The sequence below is a fragment of the Pediculus humanus genome, genomic scaffold, assembly GCF_000006295.1.
Source record: "Pediculus humanus corporis 1103172107402 genomic scaffold, whole genome shotgun sequence".
Taxonomy (NCBI): domain Eukaryota; kingdom Metazoa; phylum Arthropoda; class Insecta; order Psocodea; family Pediculidae; genus Pediculus; species Pediculus humanus.
The window spans coordinates 59070-76150 of record NW_002987027.1 but is presented as its reverse complement, the minus strand read 5'-3'; the positions used below and the strand labels follow the sequence as shown (position 1 = coordinate 76150).

Sequence of the window (17081 nt, the reverse complement as noted above, 5' to 3'; positions counted from 1 at the left end):
TTTTTATTTAATTTAATTTTAATTAAAAAAAAAAAAATTAGTCGAATTCAATTTGATTTTATTAATTACTTATTATTACCCTTGAAAATTTTCCCATCATAACGTGGATATAATTTTTTATTTATTTATTTTCGTCCTCAACAAGTTCCTCCCCACCACGTAAATCGTAAAAAAAAAATTTTTTTTTTTTTTTTAATTATTATTTATTATTAATATATACATATATATTAATATTTCTCCCTCTTTATTTAATTGGCTTAATATTTGCGGGGGCAACTGAAAAACGACGGCAACTGTCGCAAGAGAAATATTAAGAAAGTGTTGTAAAATAATTATAATATTTATTAATATTAATAATAAAAAAAAATTAAAAAAAAATTTTTTTTTAGTAAGTGATATGTTGCGACAGTGTTAAGAGATAAATATATATATAAAAAGAAAAAATTTGAAAAGTTTTTTTATTTTTTTTTTCTTTTTTTGGGGGGGTAATTATGTTTGAACCATTTTCTTTTTTCATTAAGGAAACTGAATGGACGGAAAAGAGCGAATTTTTCTTATTTTTACCCAAATGTGTGACCGTTAATGAATTTTATAGAGAGGAACATCCGGTTTTGTACGTTCCAACCGATCCGACGACGGTTATTAAAGAGGCACTTATCGGGGATCCGGATTGTTTTTCTATTAAATTTTATACTAAATGGTATTTTGATGTTTTCAAAGGTAAATCCACGTTATCATCGTATTTTTTTTCCAATAATTTTTTTACTCTTTCCGGATGTTATAAACGAGAAACGAATTTAATTTCGAATCATTTTAAATGGCCGACAGAGACTCAATTAAAGAGCATATTTTAAAAGTTTAAACTAAATTTTTGTATTTATTATTGAATTTAAATGTAAAAAAAAGGTGAATTTGAATTGCAAATTGATTTTTTAAAATCCGATTGTTTTATTTATTTATTTATTTTTTGTTTTGAAAATGTCGTCGAGTTTTCCAATCGTGTTGACTAAACTGAATAATTTTATTTTTAAAAATGACAAGATGAATGATGGAGTGTCAATCATTCACTGAACAAATCCAAACTCGATGATTTATCTAATTTAAATATATTTCATTTAAATCATTTTTAACTTAATTTAAAAAAAAAAAAAAAATTTAAATTAAATTAATATTAAGTATAGTTAGGATAATGATAGAAATTTTATTATGGCTGATCATTAGTTGCGTTATTAAAAATTTTTTTTTTTTTTTTTTTAGCTGAAGTAAAAATGCCAAGCGGAAAAGTAGACAAACCCGTGATTGAAGACAATCGTGATGGAACCGTCAGCATTAATTACGGACCAAAAGAAGAAGGTCTTCATGAACTTCATATTAAGTACAATGGCGAACACGTTCAAGGTAAAAAAAAAAAAACAAATTTAAAATGTATCCATTTTTAAAATCGAATCAATGAATAAGATTTGGTTTAGTTAGTGACCAAAATGAAAATTAATATTATTTTATTTAATTCAGAAAAAAAAAAAAAATTTATTTTAAATTGATTAACAAGCTTGAGATTTTTAGAGGTTGAGCTTTTGCCAAAGCTTTCCTTTGTAACATTATAACCAAAATAAAGTCACGTCTAATTAGCACTGAATGTGTGCCACATGTAATAATGATTGACGTTAAAACACCCGAAAAAAAATTTTATTTAAATTGGGATTTTTTTTTTTAAACATTGATATAGTTCTTAATCTTAAAATTCCAGTTCATGGAATAAGTGTGGAAATGTGATTCCATGAGGTGTGAATCTTAAAAAAAATAAATAAATAAATTTATTGAGTTATTGTTTTTTATCGAATTAGGATCTCCGTTTAAATTTCACGTCGATTCTATCGCTAGCGGATACGTAACCGCTTACGGTCCTGGATTATCTCATGGAGTCTGCGGAGAACCATCCAACTTTACAATTTACACGAAAGGTGCAGGAGCCGGAGGATTGGCTATGTCCGTTGAAGGACCCAGTAAAGCGGAAATTTCGTGTCACGATAATAAAGATGATACCGTATCCGTGTCGTATTTACCCACCGCACCGGGAGAATATAAAATATCCGTTAAATTTGGAGACAAGCACATCAAAGGAAGTCCCTACAGTGCTAAAATTACAGGTTTGGAAAAAAAAAGATTATAATTTAATCCATTTGGGGAAGTTTTCCATATTTAGAACTATGTATTCACTTTCGTATTATTTTATAAATAATAATTCCAGGCGAGGGAAGAAAACGTAATCAAATATCCGTCGGATCTTGCAGTGAATTTTCAATTCCTGGAAAATGCACAGATTCTGAGCTTCGTACTCTCAACGCTTCTATTCAAGCTCCGAGCGGTTTGGAAGAACCTTGTTTTTTGAAAAAAATGCCCAATGGAACGCTCGGTAAAAAATATATATTTAATAATGTTTGGATATTTTGTATTTTTCAGTGATAATATTTCACATTTTAATTTGAAAATTTCAGGAATATCGTTCACGCCCAGAGAAGTTGGAGAACATCAAGTCTCTGTTAAGAGAATGGGAAATCATATAACAAATTCACCATTTAAAATTAGCGTTGGTGCCAAAGAAGTTGGAGATGCTAAAAAAGTCAAAGTGACCGGTTCTCTTAAGGAGGGAGTCACTCACAAAGATAATGTTTTTACCGTCGATACTAAAAATGCTGGCGAGTTTAAATTTTTAATTATTTAAATAATTAGTTATTTTAAACAAAAAAAAAACTGAAATTAATTTTGTTTTTTTTTTTTTTTTTCTAAATTCTAGGTTACGGTGGTTTGTCGTTATCAATTGAAGGTCCAAGCAAAGCAGAAATTTCTTGCAAGGATAACGAAGATGGAACTTTGAAAATTGCTTACAAACCGACAGAACCTGGTTATTACATCGTAAACCTTAAATTCGCTGACCATCATGTCGACGGGTCTCCTTTCACCGTAAAGGTGACTGATCGAGTTTACATAATAACAATAATTTTATTTGAATTTACATAATGTGACCTAACGGTAACTTTTTAGGTATCTGGAGAAGGATCTAACAGAGTTAGAGAAAAAATTCAAAGGCAAAGGGAAGCTGTTCCAATCACGGAAGTAGGAAGCAAATGCAAGTTGACATTTAAAATGCCTGGAATAACAGCTTTTGATTTATCTTCAAGTGTTACATCTCCCGGCGGTGTGACGGAAGACGCTGAAATCAATGAAGTAGAAGATGGCCTATATGCTGTTCATTTTGTTCCGAAAGAATTGGGAGTTCATACTGTTTGTGTTAAATACAAAGACATTCATATACCTGGTAAGTACTTATCGACTTACTACCTTAAACCTTTTTGGCTTAATTTATAATTTTAAACGATTAAATATGTTTTTTTTTTTTTTTTAGGATCTCCTTTCCAATTTACCGTCGGTCCGTTAAAAGACGGAGGTGCGCACAGAGTTCACGCTGGAGGACCTGGATTAGAACGCGGAGAACAAGGAGAGGCCTGTGAATTTAATGTTTGGACTCGGGAAGCTGGTGCTGGATCTTTGGCTATTTCAGTCGAAGGACCGAGCAAAGCGGAAATAGATTTCAAGGATAGAAAAGATGGATCTTGTTATGTCAGTTACAAAGTTGGAACTCCAGGTGACCTTTGTCTCAAAGTTTTTTTTCATCGATTCGTTCACGAGTTATAAAAAAAAACTTTTTTTTTTTTTTTTAGGGGAATATAGAGTCGGTATCAAATTTAACGATCAACACATCCCGGACTCTCCTTATAAAGTATACATATCACCTGCGATGGGAGACGCTCATAAACTGGAAGTTGCTCAATTCCCGGAATCCGGAGTCAGGGCAAATCACCCATCGAACTTTCTCGTACGGAAAAACGGAGCTAAAGGAGAACTGGATTGCAAGGTAAAAACTCGGTTACACGTGGTTTACACGTTTGTGCGTGATTTAAAATAAAATTTTAATTAATTAAAAAAAAAAAATATATTTCAACAGATAATTTCTCCGAGTGGAATCGAAGATGATTGTTTCATTCAGTCGATTGATTCGGATACCTATTCAGTCAGATTCATGCCGAGAGAAAACGGAATTCACAACATTCATTGTAAATTTAACGGAGTTCATATTCCAGGATCTCCATTCCGCATAAAAGTAGGAAAGGAAGATGCTGATCCTGCTGCCGTCAGAGCTACCGGAAATGGCCTTACGAAAATTAAAACAGGTTATTTGAGATTTTTTTTTTTTATGTACAAAACGGAAGACCTTATTATAATTTCTTTCTTTTTTTTTTTTTTCCTACAGGAACAAAAACAGATTTTATAATAGACACTTGCAACGCCGGTGCCGGAACTTTAGCCGTTCAAATTGACGGTCCGTCAAAAGTTTCGATGGATTGTACCGAAGCTGAAGAAGGTTACAAAGTTCGTTACACGCCTTTGATGCACGGAGACTACTTTGTCAGCATTAAGTATAATGGCTATCATATCGTAGGTTCTCCTTTTAAAGTTAGCTGCACAGGTACGACAAAAAATTAATAATAATAATAATAATGATAAAATATTAGAAGTGAAAAATTAACCGACCGGGTACTTTTTCTACAGGTGAAGATTTGGCTGAGCGAGGTCCACAGGAAACTTCATCTGTCGTCGTTGAAACAGTTCATAAAGTCGCTAAAAGCAAAGGACAACAAGGTCCAACAATGCCGAAATTTAAATCTGATGCTTCAAAAGTAACCAGCAAGGGTATGGGTCTTAAGAAAGCATATTTAGGAAAACAAAATAATTTTACCGTCAACTGTGGAGATGCCGGTAACTACATTTGACAAAAAAAATTTTTTTTTTTTTTACCCTTATTTAAATTATTTTCCCTATTTAATTTTATTTATTTTTTCTTAAAGGTAATAACATATTGTACGTAGGAGTTTATGGACCAAAAGGACCTTGCGAAGAAGTTTTTATAAAACATACGGGACGTAACAATTATCAAGTTGGATATTTAGTCAAAGAAAGAGGAGACTACCTTGTCATCGTCAAATGGGGAGACGATCATATTAGAGGTTCACCATTTAAAGTGGATGTTTGAATTCTGTCTTGAAATTTTTTAAAAACAATTTTTAAACAAAAAAAACAGAATTTATAATAATTTTATTTAAAAAAAAAAAAAAAAAAAAAAGATGCCGTTTATTTATTTAAAAACGTTTGTTTTAACATTGAAGGATATTTAAATTTTTGAAATTTAAAAAAAAAAAATTTTCAACTACAATAGATTTGATTACACATTTCTTATTAAATTATTTTAATAATTATGTAACACATTCCTTGTAGTTTGAATTATGTTTAACATCAAATATAAACAGGTAGTCAGAAATTAAGATCATTAGGGATAATAATCATCAAAGAGATTTAAAACGAAACAAAAAAAAAAAATTTAATTTCGAAACAAGATGACAACACATTTTAAATAAGGCTTACTTATTTAATAAGTAAGTCATGAACCTTGTGCCAAATTTGTAATAAATTGTGCCAAAATTATAATAGTTTAATTTTTAAATAAATTTTTAAAAACTTTGAGGTGGCCAAAATTTCTTTTTTTTTTTTTTTTTTTTTTCTCTCGATATTAATTTAGTAGTCGGTTATTTATCAATTTAAATTTTGTTGTCGAGAGAAATTTTTATAATTTTATATAAAATTGTTTCAAAAAATATACAACACTATATATTTATATTTATATTAAATAATTTATGTAAAATGAAAATGAATTAGCATTTTATTATTTATAGTACTATTAAATTTAAATTGCGGCATCCTACAAAAATTTCAAAACAGGTCAAATAAATTGTTTTTTTTTTTTTATGTTTTAATTATCAAAATTTTATTGATTTTTATTTTTAAAAAAAAAATACAATTTTGTTTTAATTGTTAAAAATGTATGTATGTATGTATATATATATATATATATATATATATATCTATTTTGAATAAATGGTAAAGGAGGTAAAAAAATAAATTTTTTTATGATAAATCCATCTAAGAAATTTTATTTTACAACTTTATTCGAAAACAAAAAAAAAAAACTTATTTAAACAAACAATGGCATATTGTGTTTAATTTTAAAATACAGAATTTATTGTCTTACAGTAAATTAGTTGAACATTTTAATGTTTTTGATTCACTTAAAATACCTGTTAATTTTTTTTTTTTTTTACTTTAATTAACTAAATAACAAGTCATTTATTCAAGAAAATCTTTTGAAGGCACCATTTTTTGTTTTATTAAATATCAACATAGTAGAGAGACAAATAACAATGAAATCAAATTGAAAAAATTCAAGTTCATGCCCTTTGCTAAGCTAAATGCTTTTGATTAATCGAAACTTTTATGGAAAGTCGCAAACCTATATTGATAAGAAGTTGATAAAGAAATTAAATTAAAACTAAATAATAATAATACTATTCTGGTTTATAAAGGGATACAAATAAAATTTTTGGGTATTTGACATTTATAAAACATTTATTAGAAGCTGGGTATATATGCATATAAGTGCGTTTTTTTAAAAATACATTTACATTTTATATAAAATGAATTTAAAACTATTTTTAGATATAAAAATTTAGTATATGTGTGTAAGTATTGAAGTTGTCTAGTAAGTAAAATAAAATTCTCATATAAAAAATTCTTTTTAAAATAATTTAGTAACAGCAAAATAAAACAACCAAAGTTTTCAAAATAATTTTAATTCATATACATAAGAACTCATTGTGCCCACGAAATTAGTTTTAATTATATATATTTGTTAATTTACAAAAAATTTTTAACATTAATCAGTCATAACTACACTTACAGGAAGCAAACAACTTGTAAATAAATCGTAACATATGATTTATTGAAGCAAAACAAGTTTTGCTGTCGTTAATATGAGAACTTCTGTTCATTCGCCATTAAAAGTTTTATTTTTTAGTCAACATTCATAATATATATCCCATTGTAATTTTTAAAATAATTAAAGTTTTCTATTTAATTTCAATTTGTTTTTCCGTATTTATTTTAAATTAATTAATTATTTATTAGTTAAATATAATTTAGCCGTATATGATTTTTAGTTATAAGTGATTAATATTAAATATTGTATAGTGATAAAACGAATTTTTTTTTTTAGGACATAAATATTTTAGAAATATTTTACCTTGATTTTAATTAACGTCTGTATCGTTTTAAGATATGTAAAATGTAGAATTGATTTAAGGAAATTTTATTAAGGTAGGCTATTTTTTGACGAAATGGGAGTGTGCGTTAATAATTATATATATTGTAATAATATATATGTATAAACATACCTTGTACACTTTATCATACCTTTAGTCAGTTTTATTCAAATTTGAAAAACTTCACTATTCTTTTAAATATTCATTCCAATACTTTTAATATATGTGAATTTAATCATAAAAAAATAAAATATGTACTTTATTTACCTAAAATTATATCAAATTGTAAAAAATTTTTATTAAATAAAACATTAATTTTTTCCATCGATATCGACTTTTATTTCTTTTATTTTTTATTTATAAAAAAAAATTATTACTTATTTAATTTAATTAAGCAATTGAATAAAATTAAATTTTATATTAAATGAAGTTATTTTAAATTTAATTTAGAGTTTTATTTTTAGATCTAAATTTTGCTAAACAAATTAAAATCAAGTCGGATGATTGTTTAATCGAATTCATTAATATAATTTGATAAAAATATTTAATTCCCTTAATTATGATGTCAAATAATGTTTTTTAGCATAAAATGTAATTTTGTTTGATGTAAAATTAATATGGTATTAAGGAAAATATTTAAGATCAAAAGGTATTTTGATTTTTTTTGTAGCAACACGAAAAATACTTTCGAATCACATCTTTCTAATCCCATTTTTTTTTTTTTTTAATTGGCAGGAGATTAATTTTAAAAAAATTGTTTATTCCCAAATGTAAATCAACATTTAATTACAACAAATACAATTTCACACGTTTTTATTTTAAAAAATAACTGACTTTGTATTTTATTGGAGATAAATTTTATTACGAATACATTACGAAACGGAATAATAATAATAATAATAAAACATTTATAATTATTATTTTAAATTTGTATTTAAAATTGTTTAAACAATTTATATAAGTTTATTAAAAGAAACAGAAGACAATTACAAGATACAATATGTCATTTTATTACCTAGAATTTAATTAAAACATTTTAACATTTACAAAATTAAGGTCAGGGTTTTTAAATTGAACCAATTAATTTTTTTTTTTTTTTTTTTTTTTTTGTCGACTTGTGTTCGACAAGTTTTAAAATTTTATGTTTGACTAAATAAAATTTTTTTTTTTCTAACATTCTAATGTGATTTGTAGTAGTAGTAGTAGTAGTAGTAAAAAAAAAAAATTCAAAGTGACTTATTTCTTTTCTTTTTTCTTTTTTTCTAGGCTTTAAGAGGAATTTTTTATTGGCCTTTTACACGGAATAAATTGAAGGCTAAATTAGAGAAATGCATTGATATTCTACGTATAACAAAAAAAAAAAAAATTGAAAGAAGTTAATAATTTTAATTGAAAGAAGTTTAAGGATGATTAATTTGAGAATTAAACTGTTGTAGTAGTAGTAGTAGTAGTGATATTCTCGATTGTGATATGACGTAAAAAAAAATTATGCAATAAAATCATCAGAAAATTTATTTGAACCAATGGTAACCTTGAAAAATAACTTTGGCGTCGAGCCTGACAAGGACAGCGTCGGAATGAATACATCCGAGGGATCAGGCAACGATGTTAAGTCTTCCGGACCTGGTCAACCTAAAGCCATCCTTATAAGCCGGAAAAATTCCCATCCATTTCAGGTATTATTATTTCAACGCATGCAACTTGTAACGATTATTTAAATGATGAAAACAAAATGTATTGAAAACTTTCTATCCAGATTTTTTACAACAACAACAACAACATGATCCATCCTTGTCAAAATGTCATTTTGCTATTTTTTTTTTTTTCTTTTTTTCTAGCCGAGAACTTTAATATTGAATACTCCTGCTAAAATTGGTAGATCCGTAGCTAGAGCAAGGCCCAGTAACTACAATGGAATATTCGATTGTAAGGTACTATCAAGAAATCATGCCATCATCTGGTACGAATACGATTCTGGAAAGGTAAGTTTTCTTTCCTGTTACTGTAACTAATTAAGAAAAGACTTGTCTATTCTTCTCGTTAATAAGTAGTTTTAATGATGATGATGATGATGATAATAATAATAAATTATTAAAATAAAAGATAATTATAAGTGTTAATATAGAGCAAAAACAAAAAAAAAAAAAAAAAAAAAAAGAAAAAAAAAAATTTTGAATTTTAAATAATTACAGTCATTACAACAAGCTGTGTAGAATTTTCTAGAATTTAGAAATCTTTTTTTTTTCTCTTTCTTAATTCTAAAATTAAATCTATATTTATTCTTCGGTTTGGCTCACGCAAACGTTTTTCGTATTTTTTTCTGTTTGTTTGTTTGTTTGTTTGTTTTTATTTTTCTCAACCGATCAAAAAATCTTTTTTTTTTTTTTTTTTCTATTTTACTCCCCTCATCAAAGACATTCAAAAAAAAAAAAAAAAATGTTTCGAATCTGTTTTTCTCTCTCTCCATCCCCCTCCCTTCCCCTACCTCCCCTCCATCGAACCGTTAAAAACAATGCAAAAAAAAAACGTATAATTAATTAATTAATTAATTAATTAATTAAAAAATATTTTATGGAAAGTTTAATTCGTGGGAAAAAATTTTTTTCGTAGGAATTTTCTAGAAATTTAGTAGTTTGACCCGAAAAATTTTTTTTAAATTTTCCAAATACTTTCGTTCTTATTATTGATCGCTAAAAGAAAGTTTATTTTATTATTTATTTGAGGAAAAATATATAAAATAAAAAATTATTCCGGAAAAAGGAAATAGGGGGGGGGGGGGCGGGAAAAAATTAAGGTCGTTTGTTTGTATTTTGTTTAAAAAAAAAAAAGAAAAGAAAAGGCAGACGACATCGGTAAAAATAAAATAAATTATCTTATATATATAATAATATAAATATTGTTTTAAATATATTTGTGTTTAGTTTTCACTCACGCACACGCACACGCACACTCTTACACACCCACGAAATAATTTTTTTTTTTATTTTAATCGTATTTTGATTCCCGCAATTGTGATATTTTTAGATATTTAGGTAAATTTAAATTTAAATTTAAATTTTTTTTTTTACGACCTCGGTTAAATAAAAATAAATAAATAAAAAATGTATTTAAATTTATTTTGGTTCCCCATATAGAAATAATTATGAATGACGTTAATAAATTTTTTTTTTTTAAATAAATAATAATAATAATAATAATTAATTTTAAATTTATTTCACCGTTTTATAATTTTAAAATAAAATAAAATTAAATATTTGTTATTTCCTTATTCGTTTTTTCTTTTGACTTTTCCTTTTTTGTTTTTCATTTTGCTTTCAATATTTTTATTTATTTATTTATAAAAGTTAGATATTTGAAACGAGGCGGATATCCTAAAAAAAAAAAAAAAAAAAATTATTTTATCATCGTCATTGTTAATAATAATAATTGTCAATGACTAAATTAATCTCGTCGCAATAATAATAATAATAATAATTTGTTTTTTGTTGTTGTGTAAAATGTATAACATAAAAAAGTTTATAATTTTTGAATTTTTAGTTTATGATACAAGACACGAAAAGTTCAAATGGAACATTTGTAAACAATCAAAGGCTGAGTAAGGGAGGAGAAACGAGTTTGCCGAGGGAGTTTTTCAGTCGAGACATTGTACAATTTGGCGTCGACGTATTAGAAAATCAACGGAAGGGTAATGAAGAATCAGACAATTCTGATGAAAGTAATCACATAGGTATTAATAAATGCACAAAAATGTTGCACTCGTCTTTACTACGTTGGGTAATAGAAAAAAAAAAAACGCTGGGTCCCCTCCCTCCCTCCCTCCTTCTTTAGTCAAATTTTATTATTTATTAGCATCATCCCTCATCCATTCTATTATCATTATTTTATTTTTCTATGCTTTGATTTTGTGGTAACGGGAGCATTATAACTAATAACTTTTGGGTTATTTTTCAATTAGTAAAAACTAAATTTTCTTTTAGAGAACTATACCACACTTATCTCAGTAGTAGTTTATTTTTGCTTTTGTATCACCTAGGTACGTACGTACCTTAACTAATTTTTTTTTAGTTTCTGTTTCTTATCTATCCAACTTCTTAAAATAATTTTCAATGTTGATAATACGGGTAAAATTCCTCAAATCATTTTCCTATTTTCCGAACCTTTTTTTTTTTTTTTTGGTAATAATTTTCTTCTAAAACCTTTAAGACAGTGTAACATGAGGAGGCATAGGCACAGGTGTTATTATTCTTAGCTTTTAATTTTTTCTATCACTTATGCATTAAAAAAATTTTTTTTTTTTTTTAAATTTTTAATAATTACAAATTAATTTTTATGTTGTTTATAATTTTTATCAATCATTTTTTTTTTTTTTTTGAAAATGTTTACAAAAAAAAAGTCAACACACACACACACACACACCTTAAATGATTGATTGTCTTTTGATGTCATTTAAATAATTTATATTATTATTATTATTATTATGGATAGATATGAGAAATTTTGTACGATTTTTATTTAACGAATATGTTATAATCACCTGATAATTGATAATTTTTTTTTTCTTTTTTTCGTGTGTGTGCGTGTGCGTATATAGTAACTCACGGATGTATTGTGGCGACCGTTCGACTCGTTCATCCAAATGGAAAAGAAAGTAAATCGAGGTAAATTTTTTATAAATATATATTATAGATGATTAGGTGAAATATTATAATATTTGAGTATTGAATTGATAATAAAAACGTATAAATATTATTATTATTATTTTTTCAGTCAAGGTTTCAATACTCCAAATCCAATGTCATCAATTCAAATGACTCCGAATCAGGAAAAAATTTGTAAACTCGAATTTATTATTTACGTGAGTTATTTGGAATCATACTAATTGCACTGCTAAGGGGAGTAGTGAAATGTAATTTATTTTTGTTTGTTTGTTTGTTGGCTGTTGTTTGTTAAATTAGGAAGCTCAACAGAGAGAGGGAAGGTTACATGATAAATTGGAAGAATTACAACTCATAATAGGAAAATTAGAAATGGCTTGTCAAGAAACTCTAACGAGTAAATTCGAAGAAACCCGATTGTTGTCGAAAATAGCAAATTTAGAAAAGCAAACGAAAGTCATGAGTAAAATAATGTCGGGAGCATCGAATAAAACGTCGGAAAAGGTAGAAGAAGAAGTACAACAATTGTTGGTAGACATTGAAAAAGTTCAAAGCGTCGCGAGGGAAATACAGGAAAAACAACATCGGAAATTGTTGGAAAGCGAACAGAAATTACTAGAAGCTCAAAGGTGAAATTATAAAATGTCGACATAACGTAATGTTTTTGTTTAAATTTAAATTTAAAATTTGAAAATTTTAATTGCAGAGTCGCATCTAATTTAGAACTTGAAGTTATTGCACTTAGAGAGCAAGCATCACTAACACAATTACAACTCCAAGAAATGGGAGCCAAATGCACAGAATATTGTCAAACAATAGACATTCTTAAAGTTCATTACAACGTGAGTAAAAATACAAAAAAAAACAATAACAAACCCGTAACAAACGTGATAGAATGATCTGGAAAATTTTTTTTTTTTTTTTATTATGTTTCCAGGCTCAAAAAGACGTAACGCAAAAATTGGAAGCATGGATGCTCAAATTAGAAGAGAGAGATAATGAAAAAGATTTTAAAAGTCAAAATTTATCAGAAATAACAAATTTAGACGGAAGTAGTAGTAAATTAATAACGGAAGAAGAAGAAAAAGAAGGAAATAAAAAAGATAAAGGTTGGCAACACTTAATCGTTATTCGTTAATGCCACGTCGAAAGGGATTAATCACATTTCATTTAATTTTTTTTTTTTTACAGAAAATCAAGAAATAGTTTTGGAAAGAAGCAAAATTTACGAAGAATTTGAAAAAATAGAAGAGAAAGATTTTAATAATGATGATAATAAAACCGAATGGCTGACGAGTACGTTCAGGTTTTACCCTTTTTTCCCTTTTTTTTTTTAAACTTTTGATTTAAAATTGTAATTTTTTTTTGTTTGATAAAATAATTTTTAGAAAAATTCGACGGCATCATGGATTCAATAGGAGCCGGATTAGAGCAAATTTCTAAATGTTCAGGTATTGGAAAAAAAAAAAAAAAAAAAAAAATGGCTTCGATTTAAATGAAATATTTAATTGTGAATCATTAAACAAATTTTTTTTTTCTTAACATTTTCAGAGCAGCTCGAAGTCACGCTAACGGATGTAGAAAAATCTAAAAAAAAATTAGAAAAGTTATGCGTGAGAAGTCACGCATTGAGTTTAGAGCTTAACGCTGCTAAAATTCCAGCAGAAGTTATTAAAAAGGTTAATAATAATAATAATAATAATTTTAAATGGAGCCTTTTAAGTCACTTATTATCACCTGATTAATTTGTAATTTGGATTTTGTCTGTTTAAATTTTCCAGACTGATAATGAATTCGATGGAGATTTGTACAAACCTCTTAATTTACCTTCCATGAGTAATGAAAAAATAACGGAACTCGAAGTCGAATTGGAAGAAAACGAAGGTTATTTAATATTAATTTTTAAAAAAGGTTTTTAAATCGGCGATTTATGTCAAGAATGATTTTTTTTTTTTTTTTGTGTCAGGTTTGTTAAACAAAGCCAGGTTTAAGCAGCGCGAATTGGAGGGACAATACTCGACACTCAAATCCGAATTGGTATCAACGATAAAAAGATGCGTCGAATTCATATCGAATTATTATAAATTAAGTGCGCTTTTAAGAAATCACATAAAGTCGATCGAGGAAACCGGTAACGAATACAAAGAAAAATTAATCAAATTAGAAGGGAACGCGGTGGAAAAGGTACAGGAACAAGATGGTGGTGATGATGATGAGGAACGGGAAAATAAAAAAATGGTCGTGGAAAAAAACGTAAGCAAAAAGGTGAGAAAATCGAGAGAGAGAGAGAGAGAGAGAGAGAGAGAGAGAGAGTTTACAAAAAGGAAAAAAGGGAAAAAAGTATTTTTTTCAATTTTCTGTCAAACAGTTCGAACCGAAAGAAACTCAAACCATGCCATTGTTATTGATTACGTCATCAACAAACACGGAAATAGATGCCAAAGGTATGAAAAACGTAACGAATCAAGAGGAAAAGGAAACGGAAGATAAAAACAATATAAAAACGTCGGAAAATTTAATAAAATCGAGTAAAAAATTTGAGATGGAGGAGGAGGAGGGTAGGGAAAACAAATCGGAAAATTTAGGTGATTTCCTCATGCCCGAAGTTTTTTTTTTGCCATCGTCGTCGGTTATTTTTTAATTAATTTTTTAAATGTATTTACAGGAGAATTAAATAGTGAAAATTTGGATGTTAAAAATATATCGGAAATAAATTTAATTAAACAAATTGAATATCTTTACGATAGGAAAACGAAGGATACGAATTTGAACACTTTAGGATTCTGGGAGAAAATTCAAAAAATTCAAAACGTTCTCACGAACAAATTGAAGGGGGAGCCCGAATACGAAATAAACGAAATGAAAAATTTAGTAAGTCGATAAATCGATCGATCGATCGATGAATCGATGAATCGATAAATCGCAGTCAGTTTTCATTTGAATACTCAATCGATCGCCTTGTTTATTTCAGATTAATTTGCTGGCCGAAGATTTGGTTTGTCTTCTGCTTCGCGAACAAAAATTAAGTAGGGAAAATCAATCTTTGCAAAAAAAAATAAACAAATGTTTATCGGAGTGTGACGTGCCGTCAGTAGGATTGGCTGTATGTAAAACATGATTGATTTTTTTTTTTTTGCTACCGGTAATAATGATAATGATGATGATAATGATGATTTTTCGTTTCAGATGCATTTAAGAACAATTATGTTATTTTGTGCGACTGCCATGGCCGCATACATCGTTTACCTTGTATTTTTATGAAAATTACTTTACGTTTAATATTATTATTATTATTATTATTACTGATACTACTACTATTACTGTTACTACTTTACTACTATTACTACTATTGTAATCCCGGAATGTTGCTTGTCTAATTTTTTTTTTTTTTTTTTTTATGTTTAAAAAAAAGTATTTATTTATTCGTCGATGTGTATTTTTCATTTAAGTAAAAAAAAAAAAAATAAATAAATAAATAAATAAACGTTTATTAAATAAGACATTGTGGTATTATATTAATTTTGTTTTGTTGTTTGTAGTTATTAAAATGTGGAAAAAAAAAAAAAAAGTGGGGGAAAGTGTATTTGCGAAAAAAAAAGTAGGGAGGGGAGGGAGAGGGAGGGGAAAAAATTTTTTTCTATATAATTTGTAATGAGTTTAAGTGAAAGTTTTTTTTTTTTTTTTTTTTTTTTTTGATTTCTTTTTGTTAAAACAGAAAAAAAAATTTATTTTATTAATTAATTAATTAATTAATTAAGGGACATATTTAAATTTTTTTATCTTATAAAATTATCGTTTATAACGAAATTTAATAATAATAATAATAATAATAATAAATAAAAATTATTAAAAAGACTGAAATTTTTAATAAATAAATAAAAAGAGGAATTTACGATTCGAGAAAAGATGATAATAATAATAATAATATCAAGTTAAAAAAAAAAAATTTTTTTTTATTATTATTTTAATAAAAAATTATTATTTATAAAAAAATATAATTAAACAATTAATTATACATATTAATTTATTTACAACAACAACAAAAAAAAAAAGAGAAAAATTTTTTCGTTTTGTGCGAAATAAGGTAAAAACCTTCCAAATGCTAAATATCCATAATATATTTAGAATCAGTTCATTATTATTATTATCGTTAAAATAAATTTATAATTAATTTCCTTACCAATAATAATTTAAATTAAAAAATAAAATATATATATATATATATATATATAAAATATATTTTTTTTAAATTTATTTTAAATATACAACAAACAATTAAACAATGAGTACGTTTCACATTTATATTCACAAAACAAAAAACAAATGATTAATAATAATAATAATAATAATAATAATAAAAAAAAATTTTTTTAATAACAATATTAATAATGATAATGATAATAAAAAATGCTGCCATTAATTAATGATAATAATAATAATAATTAATGAATTAAATTACATTATTTATGTTTTTTTTTTTTTTCTCTACCGGCCCACATTATTTTACCGTTAATAAAAAAAAATATTTTTTTATGTACATAAAACAGTAAAATTGAGGTATGATAAATAATAACCGACTTTATTATTATTATTATTATTATTAAAATGAATTATGGAAAAATAATAATTTGAGCAATTTCAATTAATAATATTTTTCCTAGAGTTTACTATATAAAAAAAAATTAAAACCCGTTAGTGATCAAATAATTAAATTATTATTATTATTATTTTTAATGAATACTGATTTTGAACATAATAATTATTATTATTATGATTATTTTTAATACAAAAAAAAATGTAAAATACATTATTATTATTATTATTATTATTATTGTTTTATATTTAATAAATTAATCTAAATATTTCTTTTCGTAAAAATTGCTTTAATGATGAAAACTGTATTTATGAAAATGTTTTCCAGGTATTATGGTATCCGCGTGCGCGTGCATATGTAATAATCATACATAAAATCTGAATTGGAGTAAAGCTAAAGTTTCCGTTCGATACAATTAACATTAATATATATATAAAAAAAAAAAAACTTTTTTCCGTTGTATAAAACATAACTTCGACCGCGAGTCATATAACCCTTAATCCCTTCTCATTTCACTAATTAAAGCTAAAAAAACAATTATTAATCCCTTTTTAATCCTTTATTCGTGTCCTTTGATAAAACCAAATTTAATATGGAAATCAACCGATTTTAATAACCTTCTTT

The 17081-nt window shown here is 26.0% G+C and overlaps 2 protein-coding genes across 2 annotated transcripts; both read left to right on the top strand.

Moving 5' to 3' along the window:
* Positions 1-1268: 1268 nt before the first annotated feature.
* Phum_PHUM051600 (Filamin-C, putative) lies at positions 1269-5089 on the top strand (the record flags this gene model as incomplete). The annotated part of the gene is made up of 12 exons (XM_002423306.1): positions 1269-1398; positions 1845-2147; positions 2249-2413; positions 2496-2696; positions 2795-2967; positions 3043-3316; positions 3404-3643; positions 3720-3913; positions 4004-4229; positions 4310-4525; positions 4609-4815; positions 4905-5089. The coding sequence occupies 12 exons, from the start codon at positions 1269-1271 to the stop codon at positions 5087-5089; spliced, it is 2514 nt and encodes an 837-aa protein (XP_002423351.1).
* A 3642-nt stretch (positions 5090-8731) lies between these two features.
* Positions 8732-14981, top strand: Phum_PHUM051590 (Rho-associated protein kinase, putative; the record flags this gene model as incomplete). Its single annotated transcript, XM_002423305.1, has 15 exons — positions 8732-8884; positions 9047-9190; positions 10746-10893; positions 11800-11856; positions 11981-12063; positions 12164-12492; positions 12570-12705; positions 12801-12972; positions 13055-13159; positions 13415-13530; positions 13645-13699; positions 13830-14128; positions 14232-14448; positions 14529-14734; positions 14835-14981. 15 exons carry the CDS (start codon positions 8732-8734, stop codon positions 14979-14981), a joined length of 2367 nt encoding a protein of 788 aa, XP_002423350.1.
* Positions 14982-17081: the final 2100 nt, after the last annotated feature.